This window comes from Sipha flava, unplaced genomic scaffold (genome assembly GCF_003268045.1).
Source record: "Sipha flava isolate LNK unplaced genomic scaffold, YSA_version1 41_pilon_pilon, whole genome shotgun sequence".
NCBI classification, from domain to species: domain Eukaryota; kingdom Metazoa; phylum Arthropoda; class Insecta; order Hemiptera; family Aphididae; genus Sipha; species Sipha flava.
Genome location: NW_020273144.1, coordinates 1,903,165 through 1,921,362, shown reverse-complemented (window position 1 = coordinate 1,921,362; position 18,198 = coordinate 1,903,165). Strand labels below are relative to the sequence as shown.

At 28.8% G+C, this 18,198-nt stretch overlaps 1 protein-coding gene across 1 annotated transcript in view; it reads right to left on the bottom strand.

Annotated features, from left to right (window-relative positions):
* Positions 1–18,198, bottom strand: part of LOC112688953 — a 221,059-nt gene that overhangs the window by 74,830 nt on the left and 128,031 nt on the right. Inside the window, exon 5 of the mRNA XM_025562400.1 lies at positions 1,259–1,388. Within this exon, the coding sequence (XP_025418185.1) occupies positions 1,259–1,388 (130 nt within the window). The remainder of the gene's footprint in view (positions 1–1,258; positions 1,389–18,198) is intronic.

Here is an 18,198-nt window from a genome sequence, read left to right as displayed (position 1 = left end):
ATGTATTTATATGTCCTGTATCCTATAAAAAAAAAACCTAATCGAATTCAAGGTCGTGCTTTCGAAATATTTCCTGTTGCCTTTAAAACTAAACACACGGTATATAAATAAATTGTTAAACATTTGTGTAGAACATTTTTAGAAAATAATATGTATATTAAACTGTATTAGTCGAAGTAAAATTGATATTAATTTTAATTTTTTTTTACGATTATTCTAATTAAAATTGTTAAATTTATGACTGACTGAAGGGCATACTCAAAATTGAATCAAGAATATCTGCACACATTCATGTTGACATAAAATTTTTAATATATAATTACATCATATCAAAAATACATATTAATTAACCTAACACTAATGGTTTTTTTTTATTTTATAAGAAGTAAAGGCTTCATTAGTAAGGTCATTAGCTTATATTTACATTTATCTACATTACTTATTGATTGCTTAACTTAACAATGATGTTAATTAACCAAAAATTAATTAGTTATTAAGATGAATAATATGGTTTGAAATTTATATCATACAAATTGTAGGAAATATGCACTTGAAAGTATCAAAATATACGTACAAATATGCAATCGATTTTTTTTTATAATAATAATTAAAAATTTTATTTTTATTTGATTTATTACATTTTAAATGTTGACAGCTTTTTTATTTCGTAATATTTTGACAACAATAATTTGATAATAAGTCTAAAACTATAATATTACACTATATGATCGCGTTTATTTTCTTCTCTAATAACTTATTAAAAAAAAAAAAAAAAAAGGTAAAATATAATAAATCTATGTATTGAGTAGTTATTGGGTGTTTAAAAATGGTAAAATCAATAGTATAGTATTATGATGGCGTATTGTTTATAGAATTTAGCTTCATATAGGCTTAGTATATTTCCACATCACAAGAAAACCAATTTATAGAATGTATAAAATATTAAACATTTATAAAAGTGTTTGTACAATTTGTAAAACAAATAGGTACATATTGGTTAAGGATTCAGTACATCTAGTTATAGTTATAATATTTATGTATTTTATAGAAATTAAATTACTTTCATATAATCAATGAATTGTTATATATGTACCTGACTTTTTTTATTTATCATTCAATAAAAACATAGAATATAATAAGCAAGTGGATTTTGTCGATACATTTTAGGTGTATACTTTAACACATCATGAAAACGTACACACTCAATCAAATACGATCTATGTATGAAATTCAATATTTAAAATTTAAAACTACTTACTGTTTGTCGATAACCGAATTGTTGAAAAGTGTAAGTCTAGGGACCGGGTAAACGCCAGAGACCATACAAGTTACGCGTACAGTATCGTTATTGACCCTCTTTTGGTAAACCTCGAATTTCTTTTCTGGAGCTAAAACAAAAATAAAATTGGTTAATTAGGAAAAGCCCAGTAGTACTGCTATAGTAGTTGTAAACTATACGGCGTGCTGTAAAGACGTTCAAAAAGCATGAATAAAAAAGAAAAAAATATAAGTATAAATAAACATAAAACATAATATTACAAAAATCTCCTAATCATATGAACGACGCTTGAATAATAATTACAAACTTAAAAAGAATACCGTACGGTTAATACTCAGAACAAGCTTAAGCCACGCACGAAAAATGTAATCGGAGTCCGGAGGGAGCTCAGTGGATAAGCTCTCTGCCCCGGAGACGATATATCCAACGGTCGTATACATACAAGTCCATCGTGATCGTATTTATTAATTTTTTTTTTTTTTTTTTTTGTTCTTCCTATTTAATTCTGTGTGACATTCCACCTGTTATTTATTAAAATTCTGACGTCATTCACAGAAATGATTGTGCTTACGTCTCTGGTAATTAGTTGTCTTTTTTATAATTTTTTATGAGTATAATTTGTTTATAGGAAATTTAATTTCTAATAAGTGAGAAAGGTGAAGCTGTTTTTTCTATAAATAAAATATTATGGTGAGTGTATATGTGTGTATAAGAGTTACATTTTTGACTAGTTCATCTTGCACTCTCTCATTAATCCAATCTACTCCTCACCAGCCGTTTTAGTTCTTTTCGTATTTATATGCCGCTCGTTTTCTGTTTTTTATCCGCCAAAAGACGTTTCTCACTCGGCGGAGAACGCGATTTTCTGGCGGCCTGCCAAAACGACGTACCAGCATGTACTGCTACTACTACCGTCGCCACCGCCGTGCTTATAAAACGATATGTGAATATAATGGAAACTCGGTTAGGCCACTGCGGTACTTTAGGTTTTTGGCAGCCACGAGCGTATTTTTTCCCACTCTCACTAGAAATCTTCGCGATATTACGTGATGTTGTATAATAAAATAAGAGCAAAAAACCATCGAAACATTTGTGCATGATTGCCGAAACAATCGTTTGTCCGTTGTCGATTTAAGAAGTCAAAATCTTTCAAAAACAATGGGTAGTTCAAGCACCGGAGAAATTTTGGACGTTGGTGATATGGTTTTTAATTAACGTGAATCATAAATATTATTTTTCTACCGTAAACGAACGCACAATGAAGTGATTTTTTCGCGATAGTGGTTGATAACAAATCGTTTATCTCATGAATATTATTGTATGGTTACGTAAGAAATATTTAATGAAAATATATAGTACATGACCAATGAGTTATAAGAAAAAATATCATATATCATTCGTAAGACCCGTGTGTATTGTTAACGAGGTTTAAGATTATAATTATAATATACGCAACTACCAGTAGTATTTTATTATAGTACAATATTAACAGTAAATCATCTTTAAAGTTTATTTTTGAGTGTATGTGAATGTTGAAAAATAATATGCGAATTCATTTTATTCGTAAAAAAAAAAAAACTGTAAAACGCTATCTATATTTTAATAATATAATTGAAGACTGAACGCTCGTAGTTTGGATAAACACGTTGATCGAAAAATATTCTTAGAGTGGTATAATTAACATGTATAACGCCACCTAGGCCCCTAGAATTTCCGATCAATACATTATACTTTTCTAAATTCATATTACCACGCATCGCACTCAGTTCTTAAGTTATGTACGAGTTTAAAACATTAATAAATTATTTCGTTTGTTTGTGATGGGAATAATATATAGGGCGAAATTGATAATATCTTTAGGAACAGTATAATACAACAGAGTGACGATAGTGGCGAACGCGGTGGTAGCAAATGTTGGAAGTTTTAAAACAACCCCAAACGAGAGAGTCATCATAAACTACTTTGGAGGACGTGAAATAATGTAAACTATTTTTTTTCTCTCCCAAGGTTCTCAAATTTAAGTACGTTTTCGCCGGGTACACCGAACTTTTCCCGAATGTATAATTTACCGGCGACCGACCCCTTCAAGCTTCTGGTCCACATCACCCCCGTCCTTACGTCCACACCGTAAGTATGTATATACGTGGTTACACATTATTATATTATACACCGTGCATGTGTCGGTCTGTGTGGATGATGCAGAGAGGACGTATAAAACAAATTACGCTGTCCACGAGACGTCACCGTGGAAAAAGAAAAATAAAAAAATAAAAGTTAAAAAATAAAAGACTTCGAACGAGTGTATTGCATGACAAATAGGCGAGAGAATATAACTTTGTCGATTTGGTTCGCACTAAATTTAAACGCAACAAAACGACCGTAAAGCGTCACGACACGTAATTTTTTTTCTGCACCCCAAATTGCGTAGGGGACCTCGTCTGGCTGTGCTCCGTTATTTCTGAGTCTATTGTCATTATTTATTTATTACATCGACTCGGTTTTCATTAGATGGACGATTTACTAGTATATTATGTTTTACCAAGTCGTAGCCGTGTGAACGTTACACGTGTAAATCCACAAATGTAACCGTGGATGAGGCACGTGGATCGCAAAACAAGATCCGACGATTGGTAAAATATTACATTATGTGTAAAATAATAATAGTAGACTATATTCCTACAGCAAAATTCAACTACGCAACTATCGTATTGCAGGAGTCGCTAACTCGTCGATCGCGATTTATTGGTGGTCGACCTTTAAGAAAATATAAGCCAATGATAATAGGAGATCACGGTAAACTTTGCACATATGATGATTTTTTTTTTTTTTTATCATAATATAATTTAATAATGTCACACATTTTTTTCTTATAAATATCTATGAAGAATATATATATATATGAATCTATATATCTTATAAAGATCTATAAATCTAAATAAATTTGAGTATATCGCCACAAGCTTAAAACTTTGTATGTAGCTCACTTGTTCAAAAATAAAGACGAAATATTGAATAAAAATTGGAACGTTATTATTTATATGGTTTTTAACGCTTTGCACGGCTATACGCTGTAGTATTAATTGCGAGATCAATTATAAAAAATATTAGATTACGATATGTTTTATATTTTCTTTTTAACTTGATAACATATTACTACACCTAATGTAGTATATACTACTGAAGTGTCATAAAAAAACAAATAACGATGTTATTATAATGTACCTACAATTCTCTTTTTCGTGTAAAAAAGTATGTTTCTGATTGAAAAAACTATTTACAGAACTATAAGGTTGCACGAAACATAGTTAAACGGTAGCGGTTTGCAACATAATATGATTACTGTACGTATCCATCATTAATCTGTTATATATAATAAATTACTATTATATCATATGCATTGACAATATTTCACGCAAACTAAATCCCGCTATGGATTTTCTGATTCGTTACCGGATAGTGTTTTGATGATCGTTGACGAATGTAATATTATATGGATGAGCGATTAGAGGAGTGACAGGTATGAAGTATTTTTAAGAGGTTTATGGTTATTTTTGACTAGTAAATACTGACATTTTGAATATTAATATTTAAATCAATATTTTGATACTTAATTTCCGAGAAGTGACGATAACATAGTAGTAATCATTTTTTGTCAGGTAATTAAATAATTTTTAAACGGCACCGTCTGCACAGCCTAACACTAGTAATTATACCGAATGCGTCATGCACACACAACGACCGTATCATATTGATCCGTATACTCATACAAATGAAATTTAAATGAATAATGTACGCATTTTATTGAAAATGTTTAGGAGAATAAAATATGTAAACCTCATATTAATTATTTTCCTAATCAAACTAAATTAAAATCGATCGATACATCGTCCGAATAATAATAGAGGTTTACAATAAATCGCAATTATAAATATAATATATTTATTATACGGAATTGGACATTTGTCTTCAATCTTAGCCGATTAAACATCATTTTAAAAGCGTATAAGTTGGTTGAATGTGAGTATGTATGTATGTGCGCGTTACTATGCATGATTTTCAAACAACTTAATAAATGTTTAGGTTTAAGATGAATCATTATTCATACAAAACGTTTTTAAATCCATCGAGTTTTTGTGTAAAAGGATGCTATATTTTTTATTATAAATTATTGTAACTCATCATTTAGATTTGTCCACAAAAATTATTTTAATACCACTGATATTCACCCCAAATAAAAAAAGTTTTTCTCTTTATTGATAATCTGCTAACAAATCTCCGAATATTATTAACTCTTGAATCAAACATAATAATATGATACATTATGCATTTATATACTAAAATTGTATATAATATGTGAGCATAAATGTGTGTATGTGCGTATAAGATAACCAAACAATCTATTTGTATGAGAACATCTTATATTGTAATATACAATATATTCCTCGGTATTTGTGCTCTATATATTTATGGAGAAGAATATAACTTTTAACTCTGTCTCCAAATAATGTAATATATATTTTATGAAATGACATAAACCTACTTTCTCCTTTCACAATCCTCGTCATTTTCTTTAGTTCACTGCTATCGAATTTATTTATTCTCATAACTATATCAGTTTTAAGTATGTCAGCATATCATCAACTGCCAATCGAAAAAATATAATAATTTTTACTGATTATATTTTAGTTATATAGGTAAACAATAGTGTTTAAAAGGAATGTAAAGCATATTAGGGTAAGTACTAGTATTAATATTCAGGATAAGACATTCTTATTGATATACATTTCAAACGTGGACACATATGTATAATAATAGCTATATTTACAATACGCTATTAAATTCTAAATACCATACAATTTATATTTATACCAAAGATATTATTACTAAAGAAAGGTTTAATATTTTATAAAGTATTTTTAATTTTCTGGAAAAATGCAAAAGTCCATATAGAAATAATATCATCTTATCGATTTAGTCTCATAGAATAAAAATTATAAAAAAATATCATGTTAGGTATCATCAATATATGGGTACATTGAAAGTTAGACTATTGGTTTGCTCGAAGAAATATTGAAAACTTGTTAAAACATGCGTAATATAATAATGTGTCTTCAAAGTGTTTTCGATGTATTTTCTTTAAAAGAAAAAACTTGAAACAAGAATTAAATACGTTTCATGAATAACAAATGTATTAACATATTAATGCCTTCTATAAACAATTTGTGATTATTGTTTGGTTACCTATAAATCATTAAATCTTTTAAAAATACATTTAACCCATTACTATAAAACACCAAATTAATAAGCTACGTATACGATAAATAGATCGTTAATACACATGTTTAAAGGTATTTTCTTCCAGGTGGTATATGAACACTTTCAAAATTTATAATTAGTAGTAAATATTTAAAAAGGTTAAACCGTGGTTTTAACAATCAATCTTTTGTTTGATTAGGCACATGAAAATCAGTCATACATACCAATGAGTGAAGATATAACTACTAATGTACACCGAGTCCCTACAATCGTCCCTATAATAGTCCCTATGCTTTAACTACGTTAATATTTATTCAACGGTAAACATTTGTACCTACATTAAGTTCAAAATCATATGCAAGCACGTGTGTCATGAGTGGTTGCTCACTAACGCTGTGGTCAGATTGGCGTAAAATACTAGCGGGAAAATTAACCGTTAATCGGTTTATTATTAATACCACCCAAAATGTTATGTATCTGTTATATAATATTTTGTGCGAATCCTAGTAAAATACAACTATCTGATTATTAGATTCGTGTGATATATTCTTATTAGTGCGTAAATAATAGAAGGAAAAAAAATGAATCATTATTTATTTTTATGTAAAACGTTAAAGCATTTTATAATGTTTTTTATAAAAATAGCCTTTTAAAATAATTTGATCATTTTCCATTCATTTTCCACAAATCAGTATTGTAAGTAACCGACATAATGTTAATTATTCACTTATTTTAGGCATCTAAAAGTCTAATAAGAGCACTAATAAAATTATATGGAAAAATATCGTATTCAGTCGCAGTCAATCCTCATTAGTATATTAGACAATATACATATATATATTTATTGAATTATCATGTAACGGAAACTTAAACTTTTATTGTTATGTTTTATTTGCATTTTTCCTGAGAATTAATTATCCCTACTCCAGTGGAATGCATCAACTCTTATGACAATCTATATGTAGATGCAATTAAATAAGAGTTCATAAGGTACTTGATATGTCTGACAATTGTATTATACGAGATATGACTTACACAAAACAAAACGTGATTTTTAATAATAATAATGTTATTGCCATTAAGTATATGCTCTCAGTGGTGTAGACATGATATTTCGATGGGGAAATTTACTAGTAAAAAAAAAAAAAACCCTAATGACGTGAACTTGATGATAATAACTTTTGATATTAATTAGAGTTAAAACCCTAGATAATTTCATGGTTGGGTGGGTTGTTTTAAATAAAATATACTTATAATTTACGAAAGTAAATGTAATGGATGAGAAAAATGAAAAGAAAACGGTTTTTGTTTTTGTTAAGGATTTTAAGACTCTCATTGTTTTAATTAACATGTTTACTATGTGTTGGTTTTTGATTCTAAGTAATTAATAATAAATAATCAAATTCGTTAAAATTAACAAGTTTCACTGGTGATTGAAAAAAATGTTAAGAAAGTTAATTACTTAATTTTTTGCTCTTCAACTGTTATAATACAATTACTTTGAAAAAATAAAATAAATTATTTGTTTTAAAATAATCGAAATTAAGATCAAGCTATAGTTACATTTTTCAAAGTCATTTTCATAAATTTAAAAAGAAAAAACTTACATTTCATGGAACTCTAAAATTATTTCAAGGGAACCCTGGAATTCCGCGAAACGTATTATATGAAATATTGTATTGTATTAATATCATTCAATAAACATATAGTCATGTTTTACTATTGTTAAGAGGACATCAACCATCATTCACCATCTATATTAATATAATATTAATTAATATATATTTTTAAATATAAAGATTATTATAAATATAAGATTATTATTAATATAGTATATTAATAATATTAAATACATATTATATCCCCTCACATTTTCTTATCATTTAATTATAATATACCAATTGTTCAGTATTTTATCAAAACAATGTCAACTTTTTAATTTAAAAATAATTCTTTCATCACATTTTAACAACTCTGATACTTAATCAATTATCAACTATTTTGAAGAAAATCCAATCGTGTAATTTTTGGTGTATCCTATAATCAAACATTGACATCAAAATGTGAGCCATTAACATGATATGTAGATTGTACTATTAAAGGAGAGTGTATAAAATAAATTAAGATAATGATTCATGACCTCGCTTACTGAACAATTATTATATTTTATAGGATCGGTCAAATTGAACTGAATATTTTATAGAAATGCAAATATAATATTAATTATTATTATTATTATTCTAAAATAGTAATTTTTGTCATCTAGAATCACGATACTCAGTTGTGTCTGGTATATAGATTTATTGTTGTTAAATAAAAACTTTTGTATAAGAAAATGTTAATTAAAATGTAACCCAAGATCGGAATCGATTCAAATTAACATGTTTGTCATTAAACTGTGCTCATAAAAATAATTGTTAGTTGGCACCGAAACAGTTGTTTTTGGCCTGCATTTAGATTTGGATTATTTGTCTCGTATAGAGAAATGGGGTCATTTTTGGAATTTCCTTTTAAGTATTATCTTTTACTTAAATAATATTATTATATAATCCAACACGAAAGACATTTCTATTTAATTGCAATAATCTCATATATTACAGTGTTAACCAACATAATGTGTCACACTGTTCAATAGCGTGGGTTACTTTTATAATATAGCAAAAAAATAAATGTATTAATTTCCATTGTGCATAGCAATAAAAAGGTGCCAATTGACATATATAAACTACTTATAAAACTTTGGTACAATATAACATCATTTTTTGCCTCCGGATCAGTCTTGAAAATTCACGGTATAAAAAGTTTAAATATTTTTCATTAAAAATATGGAATCATGTTTTTAAAAATTTAGAACACAATACAATCGTATTTATTATATGTCATTATTAATATAAAAATAAACAAAGAAAAATAATAATATAATAATAGTTATAAGTTTAATGTTTTTAAGATCTTTCTTACTGTCAAATTTTGGCATTACTTTTCGTGAATCTATTTGTACTTTAATAAAACCTTCTTTATCGGATTTACTACCCAAAGTGGTCGAAGCTTCTGTTACAGTCTTGACAGCTCATTCGACAGCTTTTGTGTATGACTTAGCAAACGTAGCAAACATACAGGTGTATCATATATTCTCCTTTTTGTTCGACAAGTAATTGAATATTTTCATCGGGTATTGTTTTTAAAATTGGTAGTTAAGTGATATTTTGTTGCTTATCAATAAGATCAAATGTAAAATGATGCATTCAAATGTATATGTAGAAGTTAAACCAATCTGTTTTTTTTTTTTTTTTTTTTATATTGTAGACTTTCAAAATATGACAAACAGTTAATTCTTGAATATGGTTTTGTGGGTTTGTCAAAATTGCAAGTAATACATTTTCGGGGTGAACAAAATAACTGTTTCTTTGTATTAAAGGATCTATAATAATTCTGAATTCAGTTGTTAAGTATTTAGACGTAGAGATAAACTTCCACGGGCGACGTGCCCAAATGCGACCCACCCTTATGTTCAATGAACTTTCAGATTTTCAATAAAAGAAATATTGGTTGAACCATGATAAGTTTTTCTTTTGTCTATGTAGATGATTTCAATCAAAAGGATTGCTTTTATCGACACAATTAAAATTCATTTGTAATAGAAATTATAATAGGAAATATTTTCTAGTTGGTACTTTGCCAGAGGTAATTTAACGGTTTTCCCATCAGTTTTCTTAATAATTTCGAAAACCTGACTAAAAATTGAACAAAAATTCAATTTTTGAAATACATCAGCCTTCAACAAAACCGTATTTTTCTTTTTAATTTGAATAAAACTGTAATCTTGTAATTGAGTAATTTGCAAATTAAAATTTTTTTTTAGGTAATTAAAATGTTTATAATCACTTTAAAAATAATATTTTATTTTTCATAATATCACAATAGACCTAATGACTTTATTTACTTTAAAAAAATATAATTGTGTTTTGTTCAATATAAAATTAAACATTATGATTCTAAATGGAATCATTGGGCTAATGTTACATTCAAATAAAAAATATTATCTATATTGTTTTTAGTGTTCATTTACTAGCTATGGCACTGACTGATTATAATGTAATAATGTAATATTATTATGATTAAATGAATATATGTATACATGTAATTTTAAAATTGAAAATATTAAAATAAACTAATACAAAAAGATACTTAGGTATCAGTAGCATATACAGAAAATATTTTCGGGAAGGGCTACTATAGACAGAGTTAAATTGCCACTGCTACCTAAGAATTACTAACAAGACATGGTAGGTATTTATCTACATTTCATTTACAGAATGTCCCAAAACTATTTGACAAAGGCAATCAAATTTATCTCAACTGATCACATTATTTACGTATTTCCTATAGTAAGTATAATTCTGTATTTATGAACAAAGGATATATAATGTGGTACTTGACTATTTAATATATATATATATATATATATGTCTAATGGACTATTTCTATAATAAAATATCCAATGAATAAAAAAAAATTAATAATTTTCTCGTATTATATAATTATAATTTATTTATTTATTATATAATTAACTCTTAATAATAAGCATTGAACCATAAATTTAGAATCTTAAAACATTTTAATGAACTATTAAAGTACAATCGAAGAAAAAAAAATGTAAGCAGGTTAAAATAATTTTTCTATTTTTTTTTTTTTTATAAAATTATTTCTAAATAAGTATAGAGTACCATTAAAATATAACAGACGTTTAAAATAATTTTTAAGATTTTTGAAACATTTGGGGGTGGGCTGTAGTCCACAAGGCACCCCCCCCCTATATACGCCACTGCTAGGTATATATTATAAAATGGATCAAGTTACATCCGTATCAGCCCAATGACTCCATACGGAATCATAACTTCAAAAACTTTAAAAGTTGTGAAAATTAAAAAATCAAAAAATCAAAATTGTTTTTTTCTTATTTGATGCTTCTTTAATCTAGTTACAAAAAAAAAAAAAAAATTCTTAAAAGTATTCATAGAGTGGGCATCAAAGGGTTGACGCAATATATAAATAACTGTAGAGTTTTTCTGAATTCGTATATCATTATTTGCTATAGAATCAATAGTATAATTGGTATAATATTCAAAATAAATATTGGAGCTATTTATAGATAATTTAAAATTAAATATTCTATTAGATTTTTTCGAAAATGTCGATTGGATATTTTGACGAATTTTCATTTAACAATAACAGTTATTCAGATAAAGACATTTCATAGTTTTGAAGTATTGGTAATACATTTTCTAGACAAAATATTTAAAACATAATAAATTCTACCTAAATAATCTTTATAAGAGAGATTTCTTATTATTGTAAACAATGATTTTGTAAATATTTTATACCTACAACTTATAACACTATTTATGAAATGCACACGGTTTTTGTGTAGGTTTATAAATCATCCTTTGACAATGATCATGTGTTTTATGTTAAGGCAATATTACAATGACATAGACGTCTTGAGAAGACTGACTTTGTTACATGATAACTACAACATCATTGAAAATTATTAAACCATATGCGAAAAAACTACCTATTTGTTAAATTTACAATTTTATTTTATTAGTATCTCTGAAACAGGAAAAAATAAATTATCATATCCCCGACTTCCTACATTTATGTAAGAATTACTAAGAAATAAAAATTAAACCTCTCATGTGTTACCTAATATAAATCATTTGTGAATTATGTCCTATGTGATTAATTATACGATCAAAGTTGCATAGAAGATATTGTATGCTATGGTAGGTGTAGTGTCATATATTATAATATTTGACACATATGGTATTTTCATAATAATAATTTTATTATTGATAATATTATTATAAATATATAGTAAATTAAACTTAGTAATTTGTTGTTCGATGAGAGTTATTCGAGTTTAATTTTTCCAACAAAAAGGATTAAATAAATATAAGTATAATTTTATTATGCAGTATATAATAATTTATAAAGAAATGATAATGATATGTATTGATTTGGAATAACAATTAATAATATAAGGTACCTAAAAGATTCATATTGTGTGGGCTCAAATAACCATCTGAACAGAAAAATAGTTATATGATTTTACAAATTCAAAATTCGTTATATATGGATAATTTTCGATTTTTTTTTTTTTTAACGTTTTTCGTGTCTCTTGAAAAATTAGGTTTCAGCACATTGAAGGTTTTTTTTGTATCGAAGATGATTTAATTTTATCGTCATTCATGAAAATAATCATAAATCATATCTAATAAAAATGTAAGTGCATAGGTGGCCAATTATAGAATTACATTTGTATTACCTAATTAAGCTTCAATGTTAGTGATTGTGGTGAGGTTAGGTTTCTATAATGTAAAGATATCTTTATTATTAATAACAATTAACAGAGATTAACTATAAGTTAATAGTAATCAGTATTCCATAAGTATACAAGTAGTAGTTATCATATTATTGTGTTTCTATCCCTGAAATGGGTTTATTCAAAAAAATATATACAATTAAACATTACATTAAAGAAATCAGTCATAAATATGCATATAAATGTATACTATTATTTTGTTAAGGCATGAGAGCAATATATATACTTAATTTATAAATATTTATTTAAGTCAGAGAATAATATTTATAATCTTAATTATTCTACACAACTTTATCATAATAAATTAAGTGAAGTATAGAATAGATTCGAACAGCTTAAAGAATTGTTCATAAAAGTAATAATATAAGTCAGTTATAATAAAATTATTTAAATAATTATTTTGATTGTAAATGAAAAAAAAATTCAGTACCTTATCTGTTTAATAACAATATTAATAAAAGTATGTATAAAGTAAAATATCGGCGTTTACAAGTTGGGTCCCGAAGATCCTTATTTAGTCTAGTTATGTCCCTAACGTTTTTCAGGCAGTAAACTAGTTGGGTCCCAGTATATTTCAGGTATTACTCTAGTTGGATCCCACGATTTTACAATTACTACTCTAGTTAGGTTTACACAAAAAAAAAATCTCGCTTCTCATTTTTAGAGACTTAGGACTGTCATTTATCAATAAATTAGAACACAGGTTTGATTTTTTTTTTTTTTAAATTTTCTAATATATGGTTAATCAAATCATATAATTTGTAACATGTATATTATAATATATTATAAAAATATATTTGTGTTTAATTCAATGAGTTCGAAAACTTTTAGTCGCGTTCTAAATAAATATGAGATTGGGTTAAGTTATGTATTTATTGTTATAGAACTTTAGAAGTCGAATATACAATAAACAAACTACCCTTTCCAAGATAAGAGCAACTTGTATGATAACGAAAACTATAGAGTGCGGGGAACAAATAAAATAAGTATAACGATTTGCTACAATCATAATAGTATTATCCATGAAAAAAATTACTGTATAAACATGATTGTTCTAAAATTATTGTAAGGTGAACAAAAGTTTTTAAATAGTAGTGGTGTACTAAAGAAAAGGTTGATATAAAATAAATTTAATCGACTGAAATGTAATTAAAAATCTTTATTCGACTGTATCAACAGATATTCCATAGCAAATAACTTATAATATTACATTCAAAAATGCTATTGTTTTATTTTGTGTTATATACAAACAACGGTATGATTTCAATTATAATATTATACTCCTTTTTGCTATGGTTATAATAAAATTATGCTGATTTTTTTTATGAAACAATGGTTATTATAATATTATATTATTATATGGTGAGAATAAAATATATCAAACAATTTTATTGCAACGTGGATTGTTTAATTTATAAATGCAGGTAGATCTGATACACACCACTCCTTCTTAAAAAAAAAATATTGGGAACCCACCTTGCCTGGTATATAATTTAATCATTGTACCGTTACTTTCTTTATCCTCGACGTCCCTCCTAACTATAAGGCATTTGTCACCCTCGAATTTTACCTTTACATGGTATGGTATCTCCCACCACTTGCATACATACCAATTACCCTTATATTTTTCTTTATTATATCCATCTGTGTAATTATAAATCGTCGAATATAATAAATATAGTGTGCTCGTAAATATAAAATATAATATAAACACGAATCTTCTTAGAACCTAAGAAAGGTTAACGTTGAAAACTCTAACTTTTGGAGGCGCTATAGAAAATTTTAGTGTATATTTATAATGGGTCATCATTATCTTATCATTATCATAGCTATGGTATGCCTGTTATAATAAGTATTTAGTCAACCGGCATATTGGGTATACAATCATTTTAAAGAAGATCAAAACTAAGATCAAGCAAAGATCATTTAATGTATCTGTTTTTAATAACATTTTACATAATATACGACTTGCCATGATTCATGATGATTTTGATTGATTTCATAATAATACTGGTTTATTACACTAACACACATTTAAAATAATTTCCCTCGTTTTTCTATTACTATTCAGTATATATAGTATATACCATGTATATACAGTGTTCTGCAGTGGAATTGATTAATCGAAAATAAATTCTACTTATTTTTCAATGTCAACATGAAATGATTGCGAAAATGTAAAATAATGTATATAAAAAAATATTTTAAATATTTCGTGTATTTATATAGTCAGATATATATATATATATTAATTCGGTTTAATAATGCAAGTTACATTAAAAGGGTATAAATAATTTATAGTAGTAGCGAGAAACTTTAGCCGTAATCATACTTCGCTATGGAATGTTAACGCAGGAACGGATATACAGCAAGCGTGCGATTATAATAATAATGTTATTATGTTCGGAAAATAACTAAACTCTTAACGTATTCTCTCGGTCTGAACTTTTAAATAAATATCGCTATCAGGCCGGACTAGATTATACGTACGGATGTTACGACAACAACAAAATATCGTTATAATAGTGTAATAATGAAATTTAGACCACGTCCGACGGGTGGCGGTGCAATTATTGTTATTTGAGTTTATTTGCCGCGAGGTCAGGCTCGTGTAGTCGCCGAGTAGTTTACGTTCGGTGCAGCGGGTGATGCTAGTACGGTAGGTAAACTAAGAACGATCTGGCAAAACGTCTCTTTCGCGGTTCACCGGGTCTCCGAGCAATAGCGTTGGCGCCTTGCGGGATTTAGTCAGGATAACGGAGCAGTTGGCAGTGATGGCGAAGAGACGAGTACCTATTATATTGTTCAGTCTTGTGTACCGACGAAATAACATGTTTATTAAAGGCGAAATCCCTTTTAGTGGAATACTGTAATTAAAGACGACTTTGTCGTCGTCGTCGTCGTTGGACAGTTGGTGGTGGCAGACGACGGAGCAATAAACAAAATCTCCAGCTCGGAACAATGCTTGAAACCTCTGATGTTTTCTGTAGTTTGTAAAGTTTGGTCAACCGCATGACCAACCGCATTTTATGCCTAGGTCACGGAATTCGTAACTTGTTTTTATAAATATTTTCATGTCACGTGCATGTCAATTTCATATTATAATTATAAATAACATATTTTCAGCAAGGTTATGACGGCGAACGTGTACACCCTCTTTACAATTATTCTCGATGAGAAAATATCTTCCCCCGCTCGGGTATCTTCAAACTTTCGAATCGATTGGTTAAAAGTATTTAATATATAATCTTAATATGTATTCATCCGCGTAAATGTCTATTGAGGAAAATTATCATGTATACTTTGGTACTAAATTTTTCAATTTGATTAAATTTATTGTATGTATAATATAGATAGAATCATATTCTAATGATTTTGTGAAAGGTTTATTCTTAACGAGTTGATAGTATACGTTTTGAAATAAAATTATTCGGACATTGTGCCAACGTATATGTATATACTAGGTATCATCTGAATTCAAATTACTCAAAATTATAATTTATAACGGAAAATTTGTGAAGTTTGAATACATAAATATAACTCTATGTTATGCATGTTATTTGACAATCTAGAACCTATATTTAGTACCATAACTACCCCCGTTGAATCCTTGAAGAATTATATTTTATACAAAAAAAACAAATTTTAATTTAACTCCAAAGCACCTCCTTAACTTTCTGCACTATTAGCAACCATCAATTTCGCCCATATCTAATCACAGCACTGCCTAAATTCTAGGTTAATGAAAATGTATGTAAAAGAACCAAACGAATTAACATATCTAAAAAACTTACCATTAAATACGATATAGTACTTTCCATCTAGCGGTTTTTATTTGACTCAGTACTGATAATCATAGATTGAGCAGAAATTCGGTTCTTTTGTCGTGAGCTATTTCTCACGGTTTCGTGGTTGAAATATATATATATACGCCTAGCTTTTGTGGGAAAATCAATCGCTTTAAAATGTTACTATTTATACTCGACTCCAAGTGCGGCGGTGGACGGGTACGTTGTTTCGTCGCGTCCAGCGGTTCGAAACGGCTGCTCGCTGACAAAACTCGTTACGACGGTGATCAAAGCGAGCGCAGAATGAAATCGTTCGTGATAATGTCGTTAGAAAACAGATGTTCTCTCCGTCATGATCGTATCGAAATATCGGTTGAAAACGTTGAATGTCGTTCGCCTGCACGTTCTCGATCCGTTCGGTCTCGACCGCATTGCTTCCGGCGAATTCCGCGCCGACGGACGATCGAGTCTTCCTTTTCATAGTTTCCGCCCGACGTCGACGGTAATCCCGTACCGTTTTCTCCTACTCCGGTACACGGACTATTGGCGGTCACTACGCCGCGGCCGTGCACGGGCGACAAAGGACATGAGGGGAACAAAAAAATGTGAAAAAGAGGAAAAAAAAATGTCGTGGAAAAACCAGCATCGGCTAACCGCGGTTACGTGCGCGTCTCGCCGGAAACGACTTTCGCAGCCGGTCCCGGTGGTTCCGCGGGAGACGAGCGGGCGGCAGCCACCGCCCGGAGCGATCTAATCGACGGGCCCGTGCGGCGCTGGATACGCTTCCGACCGTTCCGCAGCCACCGTGAGCGGACAATCCCCGTCCGAACGGCCCGCGGCCCGTTGACCGTATTGCCCGGGTAATCGAATCGCCATTACAGGACGAGAAAATTAATCAAAATCCGTCCCGAGGTAGACACGCCGTCCCCGTTGCCGAGCGCTCGTGTGTCATTCGAACCAGCGGCATTGCGTTCGCGGACGACGACGTGTCGTGCGACGTGCTGCAAAGGAGATGCAGTGAATTTCAATGCGAAAGAAAAATAAGAAAAAAATAAAACGCTCCGGTGTAATCCTCTGCGTGACAGTGACGTTTCGTAAATGAGATAAATATTTCAGACCATGGTATGCCTCCCCCTACCTCTCAAAGGTTTCGGTGTAAACAATAAGAAAGCGGGAAAAAAATCAATGATTATTGTGTACAATATTTTCACGCGTACAATGGCGTTCGAGTACGTAGATGATAAACAATTTACACCGTCAGGCACGTTGAATGAAAAAAAATATACGCAACGTTTAAGGACAACCGTAAACCTTTTACCTAACGAAATAATAAATAATTTCGTCACTACACAACTATCGGACTTTTAGCTTGCCGAATAAAATGTATTGCAAATTACATGTATACATATATTTTCTATGACATACATTTTTCGATCAAAATTCAAAGGAAAACTCTTTATTCAAGCATTGTGTCATCCCCTCCATTCGAT